We start from the raw sequence: 13,438 nt of genomic DNA, 5'->3' as shown, positions 1-13,438 counted from the left end.
GCTGCTTTCCACAGCACCGTAGTCTTAAATAGCGCTTAACCAGCAATCCACATGACTTGCAATTCTACATTGCGTAGGCGCAATCCTTTGAGGTTTTTCAGCTCTTACAAAACGCCCACTTTCCCGAAACAAATGGAGGATTACTAGATAGACTGTATTTTTTTTGCCAAAATTGCACCAACAGTCTGATGAATGTGAGGTAATTTTAATACAACTGTCACCCTACATGCTACAGCTATTAACTGGTAGCAACGAAACAGTGCTTCACTAACAACACATTACGCGTCCGTCCCTATGTATCAAGTTACGTCTGATTTCGAAATAGATCTCATGCGCTGTAGAGAATCGGTGCCTTTGATGTTTAATCACGTTTGAATTTGCTGTCAATTCTTCATTGCATATGTTTGTTGGTGTCGAGAACATCTTGAGAGGTCAATGCAGATAGAGAAATAATTTCAAAGTGTTGCATTTAACTGTAAGTGTTTTAAGTGCTTGTTTCATTTTGTTGTAGGCATTTCGAAATCATGGCCTACTCTGTGGAGTGGTGGCAAAAAACATCAGGGAGGACGACTGCTCCCCACAGAGGCTCAGGAAGTGTTCCAAATGAATACGTCACTGTGGGCTTAAGGGATGAAGCTGAGGAGAGAAAAAAAGTCAAAATCCGCCCCCCAAGCCCAAGGGCCCCGCGAGCATCACCAGTCTTGCGCAGGAGCTTGTCCTGTGAGCCAATACCCAAACCGATCATTCGAAGACGAGAGCAGTCTCTGCCGTCACCCCCTAGAAGACGGAGGCTGAGTCAGAGAGCAGGGGTGCGTTTTGTGGACTCTCGGGGTATGAAATTAGAGGATGTGAAGGTTTTCAAAGCTAGCGAGGGTCCCCTTGTCCCAGATCATGTCCTGTTCAGGATACTGATGAATGCTGAATTGTCAGGGGGTAGTAACCTGGAGATTTCGTTGCCCTTGATGAAGCCAGTGTTTACTCAGCAACCAGGTGATCATCCTGGGTTTATGCGGCGCGTCATTTGCCAGAGAGTGTGCCTGGAGAGGGTTCTGTGCCTCGAGGTTGGCATCGTTGGCATCGTGCAAGTCCTCGACCTGGCATTTGAGAAAGAGGTCAGTGTGCGCTACTCCTTCACGGCCTGGAAGAGCTGCACTGAAACCCGGGCATTCTGGGTGTCCCACAAACACCTCGATGACACGACACACACACTGGGATGTGACACTTTTCACTTTCATCTTCCAGTGCCACCTTTCCTCCTGCAACATGGGGCCCTGCTCGAATTTGCCGTGTGTTACAAAGTGTTGGGAACAGAGTGTTGGGACAACAACGAAGGGCAGAACTACAGGCTGGCCTGCCATGGCTATAAGCTGACCGTGCCCAAGGAGTGTGAGGAGAGCATGATACATTTTATCTAATGCCAAGCAGAAGATGATTAATATGCACACACTTCTAAATGCAATAGCTACGTACATCCTGGAACTGATGCACGTGCCATGGAAAAGCACACATATGGATTTTTTTTGTAGGCCTTGATTTATTATTGCTGTTTTTCAAACTTTAATACAAAGTATTTTTTGTAGCATCTAGGGTTTGTTTCTCTGAAAAATGTTCATGTCTACTGACATAACTGTGCCACTTTATTTTTTTGTTACTAAAAACACTAAGCAGTCACAATTGTGATATTGGGTTTGAATTCATACTTTGGAAAAGCACCTTTTATGTAGCCTTTAACTCATCACAATGGTCTATAAAATGGCAAAATAAAAATAAACCACATAAATGTTATGTAGTGTTTTCACTTGGACAGTTGTAGGACTTTTGCATTGTTCCTTCGTTTGGTTTTTATTGTAAATCAACAATCCTAAATTAAACCAAGAAGCTCCAAGGATTATTTTTAAACTACATGAGGAAATGTTTGAATGAATTAGTGTAGACTAAACAAATGCTTTGGGAGTGTTTTGGTGCATCCATACGTTCTATGACGAGTAAAATATTTTAAGAATAGCTTAGAAATTATCACGAGCTTCTTAATGGAAGCTTTAAAGGCCTTGTTATAGGACTTTACTGCACACCATCTGTTTCGATTGTGATTGGATTCAGCTTAGAGGCACTGTAGACAAGAACTAACAAGCCTCTGAGAGGGGGCTATTTGGTTTCTATTTGTTGTGAATGACTAACAATATTTAGTGAAAACTTGGCTGGAGTGCTCCTTGAAAAGGAAATCTACTAATATTCATAAATTATGTTTGTAAACGTTTCATCAGCATAGGGTATGGACTCCATTAGTGTAATAGAACTGTTTATAATATATAAAAGCAGCCAGTAAAACACTGGACAGCCAGAAAGAAATCTGCTGCAGTGTTGCTCTGCTAGCATATTTTAGGTAAGCAATGCAGAGCACCAGATGCGCCACCAAAGGCTGTCTCCAGTAAAGCCCATAGTTGGTGTCGTTATGTGACGTGGCCGTGATGTGAAGGGCTGGCAGCGTCGGTATAGTGCCCCCTCTAAACCACGTATTTATAATATCCATACCCCCTGAACGTTGAGCCTAAAGTTAACAACTCAACCCACCCCCTTCTCCTCCTGCAACGCTACAATATCTTAATTTCATAATATAAAATAGGAACTTCTACCCCAGATAAAGGTCCATACGAGGACATGCGTCCCATATCAGATCAGGGTTTAGTTTGGTACAGTGATTCCACTAACAACATCAATAAATTACAATCTATAAATGCTCGCGCTCAACGTATTTCGCGCGCAAACTGGCAACAAGTAACCGTTCTATTTTATTCACAGATGAATTTACTTCACAGAAGTTTATAAACATACTTTATCAACAGACTGCCCTTTTTATCTGATCTTGAGACTTCATATTTCAACAGAAAACGGGTGTCATCAGGTAAAGGGGGGCATTCAAGTGAGTATCTTACTTTACCACCAGGTATAAATAAATATAAATAATAGGCTAGCTAGCAAACTAGCTACCTAGCTAAAGCGAACTATATACTCTGGTAAGTAAAGTTGACGTTATGATATCTAGCCTAGCCAGCTAAGCAGGTTCGCTGAAGTGAACGTAACATTAGCCTACTTCACACAAGACAGAGAAATTGCGTTTGTAAGTTTGCTAGCCAATTGTTCAAAAGTGAGAAAGCCAACTATCTTCTTGCCATCATTTGTCGCTATTACTTTCTTTCTGTACCAAAGGTGTCAGCGAATTACACGTTGGCTAAACAATTAAGTTAACCGATTAACTGATCTCAACAGGTTATTATCATCTGGTTCCACTGACCACCATTAGCTAGTATCGGTAACTACTTGAACTGGTTGCTAGACTGTTATGCTAGATATGTAATGTTGATGGAGAAGGATTGTCGTTGACAAAGGGAAAACACAGATTACTTAGCTGGAAGTGAGTTAACATAGCAAAGTTGGCATAATACCCAAGGTCGATTTTTTGCTGTCTGGTAACCTTGTGTAGAGGCCTAGGAAACATCGTGAGGCTAATTTTTCAAGTTGATGAGTGAAGCTCTAATGTTATTAGCTACAGAAAAGTTGTTGGCCATCGAGCTAAATAACGTTACCTAGCTAGATGATGTTAGTGTTGGTTTAGGTTCAGGAACATTAGAATGATGTTAATATTTCTCACAGTGTGACTTAGAGTAACATTCACATGAGGAACGAAATGATCAGGCTAAAATAACTGTGTAATATATTGTAATGTAAACCTGTAATGTTGTTCACATTACAGTTTTGGGCCTTGGTGAGTAGGGCGTCATGGCACCCCTCCAGGACCAACAGGTACGTTCATACAGGACCATTACACTAGAAATCTAAATCTTTCATGCCCAATGTACTGTAGACTCCCTGGCACAAGGCTCATCTTGACCTACATTTAGATATACCTGCTGTTTATCATTCACATCCTACAGTCCTGTGTTCTTAGAAAGGGGTGACATTATCTAAGTAGAACAAATATATTTTGTTCAAATGTTGGTTTTCAGATTGAGAAATTATTAGATGAGGCACTGAAGCAGAGTAGGTTTCAAGCCTTGGAAGACTTCCTGAATGATAAAACCAATGAGGGGACACCTTCAAAATGCTCCAAACTGTTTATCACCAAGTTGGACAAATTTATGAGCAGGGTGAGGCCGTTATCTTACCCGTAAAGGTTTATTTGTAGTAAAGGATACACTACATAAGGTTTTAAAGTAACTTTAACTTTATGCGGAACAACTTGTATTGAACAGGAATTGGATCAAAAGCATGTTAAAAATGCTTGTCTTGGTCTTAAAATCCTGCATACATTTGGATGCTGCCTTGTCTCTCCTGGAGGTGAAGGGTTGGCAGGGATGGTGTCTCAAGGCATTCTGGAAAAGATAAGTATTCTTAGGACACCCTAACTTGCATGTTTTTAAGTGTTTCTGAGAGGTGCTGTTGGAATGATGGAGTTATTGTTCTTTTCATGCGTGCACATGAAGCAGTGGTTTGAGAAAGCCTGGCACTTATGGATGGAGGGCGGAACAAAGGCTAATGAGATGCTGCTGCATTTGGCAGAAGACTTCTTTGATGCTCTCATGGTGAGTTGTAGTGCTTCTAAATGTCTCAAGATTTAACTGTACTGAGATCTATTTAGTGAATGATACAAAACAATTTGGGAGAGGTTCTACTTGCACTGCTGGGATCTGTTACGTAGTAATTCTGTATGCTTAAACATGGGTGTTTGTATTTGAGTCAAACTGTAATACTGACAGTGTTGTATGAATACTAGTAATAGTGCTGTTGTTTTTCAGGCTATTCATGACAGTGGAAAAGAGGGTATGTCTTTCCTTGATAGAGCACTGTGTTTTGCAGCCCTATCATGCTTAGTTGATTATATCCTGTCGGTGCAACCACTCAACAAGCGTGAATGGTTATGACAGCAACGGTTTGCAGCCTCTTAGACAGTCACTAAAATTACAAGCAGTTTGAATGGGGAAATAATTCAGCTCGCTTGGCCCATAACCCATAGTTGTCACCATTCAGTGCATCAACAAGATATAAGTTGTATAAGTATTGGAAACACAAGTCGTACAACTAGTTGTACAGATATAAGTTATTTTGTGATGTCCAAGTCATAGGAAGTATTGGGAACCGGTTGTACAGATGACTGGTTTGTTTGGGTACCCCTGTGGAAATGACAGATTTGATTGATTTTTAAAGTGAACAAAGTAAATAGAATCCATGCTGCAAAGGAACATTAAACAACGAGGCTTTCTTCCATGTTAGTGCTGTGTTACGACTTAAGTGATGAACTTAAAAAAAGATAACTAAATGAATAGTAGGCTTAATTCATCCTTTGGCAGAAATATAAAAGGCTCTTTATTCTTCTATCCTCCCACTTTTCCTTGCAGATCACTTCAAGTTCTGAGATACATTTAGGGTGTCTTGCATACACAAGGTTTACCTACATATTTTTAATCATACTTAAATTTGGAGACTGCGTGGCATTCCAAAAGCTGTTGTTTGCATTTCTAGAAGTACTTCATGGTGTATTTAGAGGTATACTTTTAATCATCGTCCTGTCGTAGAGCCTAACATCTTGTAGGCTTCAGTTTCTTGACTGACTGCATGACATCTGCATTCTGAATTTGCTGATATTTAGAGGAATTAATTTTTCCTTTCATTCTTTTGACATTTCATGTGCCACTGGCTGCTAGAAAATCCACAAACAGAATAGATCCACCCACAGGCCTAACAGCTGTCAAGGGGTTATTTTCATCAAAGGCTGCTCCTTTTTTCTCCAAAACACCTTTGGTGATTGTGGCCAAATAACACAATTTTACTGTCATCTGCTCACGGCAGATTTCCAAAATGGTCCTGGGTGATTTCGATCTTACTTTGCATACTTCAGACATACATTTAGTTTATAAGATTAGTTAGTAGTTAGTTGGTAAAGTTTCCATCTGATAGTCCTTCTAGGTAGATAATGTTTGTGCAGGCTGCACTGCACAGTGGAATGGTGAGCCACCACACCTGTGTCAGATAAATCTTCCTGCAGGTCACATGAGACATGTGAGGGGTTCGGTTGGCCTTTCTGCCCAGTGGACATGCAGCTTTATTTGAAAGTGTTCTTGGCCCTCGAGAGATCATTTGGACTTACAGTTAACCTTAACAGCCATTTCTTAATAACATTTCAGTTACTGAAAACAGCAAGATTGAAATGCTTTGATATCTTTTAAAAAAACATCTGCTGCTTTGTGGGCATCAGAGGTTTATTCAGATCCTCTGTCAGTTACTGAGAGAAGCCTATTTTTGTTGAGTGTTGCCACCTCGTTTGAGGAGTCAGGCAATTCATCAGCTTGTGGAATTGTCATGAGCTGACCATTCCAAATGACAGCTCTGACCTGCTTTACAAGTCCTACTGAGGCTTGGCAAGTTTATGTTACGATCTGAGACTTTAAAGTGAAAGGGTGCACAATGTTTTGTACATGCTATAGTTACTGTTAGGTTTTTTTTCTTCTATTTTTAATTTCATAAAAAAAAGGTATCAGTGCAGAAACATTTGAAGAAATCCTTATTTGTTCCTTTGCTGTAAGGGTTGTATTTACTTCAAAATCAACAAAATAAGATTTTGCCCAAACTTATGCATACAACTATATGTAGTTTCCAACTGTCCTGAAACCTACATGCTATCCATACCTTGTTAAACCTCATTTAGACGAGGTGTTATATGTGTTTGGAAAGCCATATGTATAGTTTTATGAATGCTTTATTAGCCTGTAAAATGGTTGGCATGCTATGGGGCTAAATCACCAAGGAACAGTTGGTTGGTTTTAGAATGATTAGCACATACCTGAAATACATTACTCTGAAGCAGTGATATTTTAATGTGTTAAGCATATTAGGATGTACAGGGTGTAATTGCCATTTCAGATTAGATTGATGTCAGGTTGCAATGATACTGTGAAATCTCATGTTAACCTCTGTAGTTCATATAATTATTATTTCTTTATTATGTGGCCAGGGACTTATCAGGTGAGCGGATCTTTCCTGGCTCTCATTGGCAAGTTGGCCTCTGATTCCCAAGTACACATATCAGTGCAGAAGGAGGTTAGAGACCTGTCCTTTTCCATTGTAGTATTTGTTGGCATAGTCACATGTTTACCGTAGCTGCTTGAGACAAAGAAATATAAGGATTTCTTTGTCTTTACAGGCAGTCCAAAAACTCAACGTTATCTTGGATGCAATGCCTCCTGAACTGAAGAAAGAAAGGAAGATCTTGTCAAAGGAGTCCTCAAATGTTATGTATGTGTTTGTGTTCAAAAATAATATTTATTTCAAATACTGGTGAGTCCTGTAACCAATGGAATCAAAACAATCAATGAAAGATGTTTTTTTTCTGTTCCAGAAAAGAACTGGCTGGCTGTATTGTTGACGGTGGAGGTCAGTTGAAGAGAATCTGATTTGTGTCACAAAAAAGGCTAGAAAAGGCTAAAAAGGCTACATACCTTTAAAAACCGTCTGATTAAAGGCTCGTCCACTATCTGTCTGCTTGCAGATTATGACCTGCAGGCTGCCATGCTTGAATCCATCTACAGGATGACCGTGGCTTCCCAGAGAAGAGAATTTGTGCACAACTGGTTCACCATGGACTTTGTGGCCTCTGCCTTCCTGAAGATAAGGGAGCCTCAATTTGAGACGGTAAATTCATCCCTGTCCACATCTGATTGGCTGGTGGATAACAAATACCACAAATCACCTGGAGTGCACCACCACCATTTATGTATTTATTAATTAATTTATTTTCCAGGATTGCAGGAAATTTCTTAACATGGCCAATGGAATGAAAGGCGATGTGAGAAGGTATATCACCTCAGCTGTTGACTCACCACAGAGGGCATTGGGTTTTTTCATTTCTGTCTCCATCTTGAGATCATTTGTTTCTTGTTTGGCAGAGTGTACTCCTACCCGTGTTTGGGGGTGTTCTTGGACAAGCATGAGGTCAGTCCCCCTTGAGAATTGTGTGCCATAAAAGTTGAGAATAAAATTTACGTCTCTGACTGCTAACTCTTTGGGGAACAAATGGTTCTGTTGATTAGAACATTATGTAGCTTGAATGCATTGTGTGCAGTTGCTGATGCCATCCGATGAAAAACTTGAGGAATTCTGGATCGACTTCAACCTTGGAAGCCTGAGCGTGTCTTTCTACTGTACTCTTGCCAGCGATGAGGCACAGGAACCCAGCTCAACCGTGAGTCTCTCTCTGAAGCATAACTGGGTGCTACAGTGACACTAATTGGTGCTGAGTGTGATTGAAGACGATGATTGAAGCCGTTTCTTTTATTTCAGTGGGAGACATTTTTCCTTCCCAACAATGAAGTGGAGAGCTTTTCAGTGGATGGTAATCAGACCGCTCAAAGACTAAACTTTACCGTTCAAAACAAAATGTATAATGTATGCGGGCTGCTTGTCCTCCTAGGACCATATTGATCTGGTGATGGAAAATATCATGCAGTAGTGTCCTGTGTGTAGTTAGTCATCCAAGGGATCAATCTATTCTCAACTTTTAAAAGCTTAACCTCACAGCTCAGCTTTGTGAATTGTGTTTAGGCTTCTCTCAGGTCTGTATGGTTTAGTGTGTTTGTTTTCTCTAGTCTGTAGGCCTCAGTGTGCTTGTGTCCTGTGTCCTGTTGTGTTTTTACAGAGCAAGGGGACAAGAAAGCCCTGAGTGTGATGCTGACCAGTCCCCGGTCTCTAGGGGCGATCTCAGGCTCCAGACTCTCCATTCACTTCAGCCCCTCCCTGGACATCCTGCAGGCCGCTCAGAAAGTATTTGGAAGTGCAAAGGGCAAAGTAAGCTGTGTCGTACTGTACTACTTCTGACCGTGTTTTGTATTGGTGTGGAGTTACTGAAACAGGTGTCTGGTGCTACCTAGATGCAGGTCCCCACTTAAAATGTACATTAACTGGAGATGTGTAAGAGGACATATATATGAAAGGGTTTATTGAGGACTCAGTTGGCTCATAATGATGATAATCCTTTTTTTTTTTCTTGTGGATTTTATTTGTCCACTAGAGGGCAGAAGAGGGCTTATGAAATGTTAAATTGGACGTTAATAATGAACCCCTGCAGCCTCAGTAGCAGGTTTTCATGAATTATAAATGACTAAACACAATGAAATTATCTCTTGCCCCTCGGGGAGTGCTTTTAAGTGGCCTTATGAATAATCTACGATGCAGAGTTCATTCATGACAAACCCTCTTTTCAGAGATTTGTTAGGAAGAAGGGCACTTCTGTGGTGAAGACCACTGTCCAGATCATCTTGGATGAGACCAACTCTCAGGTGAGCTAGGTGAACAGCTTTGTCTGTGGAAATCTTAATGCCAAAATCACTACACCATCCTTATACATATTTAACTCACTAGAGTCACAACATGCCAGTAGTTTGATTTGTGGCATGCGTTTTGCCAAATCAGTCTATAATCTCATTGCAAACCTATCCTGCATCCTGAACTGGCCAGTCAACAGTTTCATTTGTGGCTGTGGATTCTGTGCTGGGCAGTCTTTCTTGCCAGCATGTTTTGAGGCAGGCTGGCTACCACAATGGGTTTTCATAGCCAGGAAAACAAAGCAGAAAGCTTTTCTTTGCTGACTTTTGCTGAGTTACACTTGATTTGATTCAATTTGTCTTGTTTTTGTTTTGTTTTAAAGAAGTGGTATTTCCCTAACTGAGACTGGGGTTGGTTTTGTATAAATTCAAGCAGGTCATCATTCCAGACAGCCAGATCCCCCTGAGGCAGCGCTCAGAGAGACAGCCTCCCGCCTTGAACACGTCCACCTCCCGCAAGGCATCGCCCCCTGCTGTCCCTGTGGAGAACAGCATCCCCAAGGCAAGAGTACTGATGAGCTGATGACTTTGGCTGTGGTTTCTCTGCACAAACCGTTTCAGTTTGCATTTGACCCGCTGTTTCAGTCCTGAACATCTTTATTGTTGATGTTCCTCCTGCTTTTTCTCCCCCCCTCACAATGTTTTTCCTCCTGCCCCCCTCTTCTCCCCCCCCCCCCCCCTGTAGAGTGTGACCCTGGCCAGGCCGAAGATCTCAATGTCGTCGACGATCATCTCGAGCAGCGGGCGTAAGCTGGGAGAGAGCCCCCGCAGTGCTGTCTTATGTGGGTGGCCTTCCCACGCATACACACCTTTCACACAGACATAAAAAAAGAGGCAGCGCTTGTTTTTAAAGCCGTCAGATCAAAATTCCTGCTCAGAACAGGGTGTACTCTCTCCCACTCTGTCCCCCACCCTCTCTCTATCTGTCTGTGTCTGTCTTTCTTTCTCTTTCTCTCTGCCTCGCTTTCCCTGTCTCTCTTCATCTCCCTGTCTCTCTTTCACTCTCTACCTCTCTCTCTCTCTCTCTCTCTCTCTGTCTCTCTGCATAGCTGAAATGGTAGCAAATGTGTTTTCTAGACCCCCGCCCTGTCTCTCTTTATATCCCTCTGTCTCTACACCTTTATCTCTCTCTCTCTCTCTTCCTTGTTCTCTTTCTGTCTCTCTTTCTCTTTCTGTGTCTTGCTCTCTCTGTCTTGCATAACTGGGATCATGTGGTAACGTATGTTATATATGTGTTCTAGACCCCACCCTCTTAGTCTTTAACACCTGAGGATTTAGTGTTTGTTTTGTTTTAGTCATCAAAAGCGGAGCGGTTTCTGTGCATTCTATAACGTCTGTGTGTGTGTGTGTGTGTGTGTGTGTGTGTGTGTTCCCTGACCCCAGCCACCCCCAGAGGGAAGGTGAAGCCAGCCCTGCAGATGGTCAGCTCAGTGGACAGGAAATGCGAGCTCAACCTGAAAGAGTTGGTGGTGGCCAAGACCTCCAGCAGCATGAAGTACCATCGTGAGCTCCTAGACACCAGCAGAGAGCAGGTAGAAGCACTGTAGTGATAGAACCCGCAAGCCAGAACATGAGAAAACATACAGTACCGGAACAGGCACACACAGAGAAAGCAGAGAGCAGGTAGCAGTACTGTAGTGAAAGAACCTGCAAGCCAGAACATGGGGAAACATACAGAACCGGAACAGGCAGACATGAATGCAGGGTCTCATGTATGCCACACAAGTTCCATGTTTGCCACACACGTCCCCAAAATGTACCCAAAATATGACTGCATCTGAGCTCGATTCAGATGCTTAATCATGCATTGACACACGTGGTTAGCGTAGTTGCTTAGGCTGTCTCAGAGTGTGTGTGTGTGTGTTTACATGTCTGTGTAATCCGTGAAAGCTGGAAAGTCTCACAGGGGTGTGTGTGTGTTCTTTTCTTCAGCAGTCCGTTCCGGCACCTGTCCGACCACGCAGTGCTGAGCCAAGGCCCGACCCGAAGAGAGGCCATGAGGCGGAGAAATTCCGCAGAGTGAGTTCAATGACCTCCTCTTCCTCCCCATCCTCCTTTTCTTTTTTGGCTCCTTCCTCCTCGTCCTTTCCCCCCCCAACCCCCCCTCTCCATCATTCTCCTCTTGCACCTCCTCCCCTTCTCATCCTGCTGAGTTTATTTTCCTTAGCACCACTCTGTTCTCTCTCACTTCTCCATCTCCTCCCCTGCCCTCCCTCCCACCGCTCCCTTCTTCTCCTCTTGCTCCTCCTAATCTTTCACCTCCTCTTCATCTTGCTGAGTTTATTTTACTTAGCACTGCTCTTCTCTCTGCTATCCCTCTCTCTCTCTCTCTCTCTCTCTCTCTCTCTCTCTCTCTGTCTCTCTCTCTCTCTCTCTCTCTCTCTGTCTCTCGCTCTCTCTCTATCCCTCTCTCTCTCTCTCTCTCTCTCTCTCTGCTATCCCTCTCTCTTTCTCTCTCTCTCTCTCTCTCTCTCTCTATCCCTCTCTCTCTCTATCCCTCACTCTCTCTCTATCCCTCTCTCTCTATCCCTCACTCTCTATCCCTCTCTCTTTCTCTCTCTCTCTCTCTCTCTCTCTCTCTCTATCCCTCGCTCTCTCTCTCTATCCCTCTCTATCCCTCCTCTCTCTCTCTCTCTCTCTCTCTCTCTCTCTCTCTCTCTCATGTTGTTGTTGTATCTCCTGCAGCACATTCCTGTGGCCAAAGTGCTGGAGATGGTGCAGGCAGAGGAGCCTCTGGGTACGACGCCTTTATTGCTGCCGTCTGTAATTGAAAAGCCAGTTAGCGTCATGGTGATGTAGTGTCATGGGTAATGCAACGGTTGGATTCTCATCAAGCGTGTCATCGTCTGATTAAATGTTCTCATTTTTCGTCCCTCAGATGAAAGCATAGTGCCAGACTCCCAGCCTCCAAACAGAAAGGAGAGCAGCATGTAAGATCATGAAGTTTCATTTTGTCAAAGTTTAGAGTTTTCACTCACATTGAAGTTGCCCTCTGTATCTGTGCTTCACTAAAGTACTATTACAGTTATGCGATTAATGAATGCAGTTAATGCATACTGTTCTCATTCTGTCCTCTCAGCTGATGGAGGGATAACAGGCTGTTTGTACGTGCGTGTGTGTTTCTGTGTGCACACATGTCTATATGTGTGTGTACGTGTCTTTATCCATGTGTGTGTGCATGTATATGTGTGTGTGTGTACGTGTCTATATCCGTTTGTGTGTGCATGTATATGTGTGTTCATGTGTACGTGTCTATATCCGTGTGTGTGTGTGTGTGTGTGTGTGTGTGTGTGGGTGTCTATATCCGTGTGTGTGTGCGTGTCTATATCCGTGTGTGTGTGTGTGTGTGTGTGTGTGTGCGCGTGTCTATATCCGTGTGCGTGTCTGTATCCGTGTGTGTGTGTGTGTGTGTGTGTGTGTGTGTGTGTGTGTGTGTGTGTGTGTGTGTGTGTGTGTGTGTGTGTGTACGTGTCTATATCTGTATGTGTGTGTCCCAGGCGCTCTGGTCTCTGGAGTGGTGATGTGTCCAAGAAGAAGCGGTCTGTGTGTGAGTCGGTGGCATCAGGCCGAAGCAACTCCTCCCAGGGCGCACGCAATCCAGGTGATGACCTCTGCTCCACTCATGCTTATAATTGTCAGGTTTTAATGGCACACACGACACACTGCAACACACAGGACACACGCACACGCAGGCCTTATCCCCCAACACTACACTCATACACACAGCCTAGGCTCAGAGTAGTAATCAATCAATCAATCAATCAATCTGATTAATGGTGGGGCCTGTGATTCTGATCCAATACACCTTTTTGTCAAATGCCTCCTTATGGTCCTCAGGATGACCGTTCTGTGTGTGCGCTCCAAAGAAACTCTGTTGTTCGCACTCAGTCCTGGCTCTGTAAATGGGAAACAAACGTAGTGGCTCGGGGCTGAGCTGTAAACAATAAACAAACAATTCTAGCTAATCAACACTCTGCTTCATGGAAGGGAGGTGTGTAACTTGACTGGCTTTTAAGGTCAGGCAATCAACGACGTTTCAAACAGAATCGCAGACTCTACTGTTAGGT

General features: G+C 43.0%; 2 protein-coding genes across 12 annotated transcripts in view; both read left to right on the top strand.

Moving 5' to 3' along the window:
* Window positions 1-52: 52 nt before the first annotated feature.
* ppp1r3da (protein phosphatase 1, regulatory subunit 3Da) lies at window positions 53-1,785 on the top strand. 2 transcript variants are annotated; one of them, XM_012827436.3, is made up of 2 exons: window positions 53-199; window positions 512-1,785. In XM_012827436.3, the coding sequence occupies exons 1-2, from the start codon at window positions 189-191 to the stop codon at window positions 1,413-1,415; spliced, it is 915 nt and encodes a 304-aa protein (XP_012682890.1). In that variant the 5' UTR covers window positions 53-188; the 3' UTR covers window positions 1,416-1,785. The 2 variants fall into 2 exon arrangements, with proteins under 2 accessions (XP_012682890.1, XP_042563628.1); XM_042707694.1 differs by having other exon boundaries at window positions 94-194.
* Window positions 1,786-2,172: 387 nt separating this feature from the next.
* sycp2 (synaptonemal complex protein 2) overlaps window positions 2,173-13,438 on the top strand; it is a 32,539-nt gene continuing 21,273 nt past the window's right edge. For 6 of the 10 annotated variants that reach the window (XM_031566933.2, XM_031566932.2, XM_031566934.2 and 3 more), the window contains exons 1-22: window positions 2,173-3,801; window positions 4,005-4,145; window positions 4,251-4,379; window positions 4,476-4,580; window positions 4,794-4,818; window positions 7,007-7,092; window positions 7,196-7,287; window positions 7,391-7,425; window positions 7,541-7,683; window positions 7,793-7,845; window positions 7,938-7,983; window positions 8,114-8,233; window positions 8,332-8,383; window positions 8,687-8,835; window positions 9,252-9,326; window positions 9,745-9,873; window positions 10,057-10,153; window positions 10,755-10,903; window positions 11,304-11,390; window positions 12,057-12,108; window positions 12,250-12,301; window positions 12,869-12,972. In XM_031566933.2, coding sequence (XP_031422793.1) covers window positions 3,778-3,801; window positions 4,005-4,145; window positions 4,251-4,379; window positions 4,476-4,580; window positions 4,794-4,818; window positions 7,007-7,092; window positions 7,196-7,287; window positions 7,391-7,425; window positions 7,541-7,683; window positions 7,793-7,845; window positions 7,938-7,983; window positions 8,114-8,233; window positions 8,332-8,383; window positions 8,687-8,835; window positions 9,252-9,326; window positions 9,745-9,873; window positions 10,057-10,153; window positions 10,755-10,903; window positions 11,304-11,390; window positions 12,057-12,108; window positions 12,250-12,301; window positions 12,869-12,972 — 1,945 coding nt within the window. In that variant the 5' untranslated portion in view covers window positions 2,173-3,777. The remainder of the gene's footprint in view (window positions 3,802-4,004; window positions 4,146-4,250; window positions 4,380-4,475; window positions 4,581-4,793; window positions 4,819-7,006; window positions 7,093-7,195; window positions 7,288-7,390; window positions 7,426-7,540; window positions 7,684-7,792; window positions 7,846-7,937; window positions 7,984-8,113; window positions 8,234-8,331; window positions 8,384-8,686; window positions 8,836-9,251; window positions 9,327-9,744; window positions 9,874-10,056; window positions 10,154-10,754; window positions 10,904-11,303; window positions 11,391-12,056; window positions 12,109-12,249; window positions 12,302-12,868; window positions 12,973-13,438) is intronic. The other 4 variants (XM_031566927.2, XM_031566929.2, XM_031566928.2 and 1 more) reach the window with 4 other exon arrangements.

This window comes from Clupea harengus, chromosome 4 (genome assembly GCF_900700415.2).
Source record: "Clupea harengus chromosome 4, Ch_v2.0.2, whole genome shotgun sequence".
Classification (NCBI taxonomy): domain Eukaryota; kingdom Metazoa; phylum Chordata; class Actinopteri; order Clupeiformes; family Clupeidae; genus Clupea; species Clupea harengus.
This window is presented reverse-complemented; position numbering and strand designations above follow the sequence as displayed.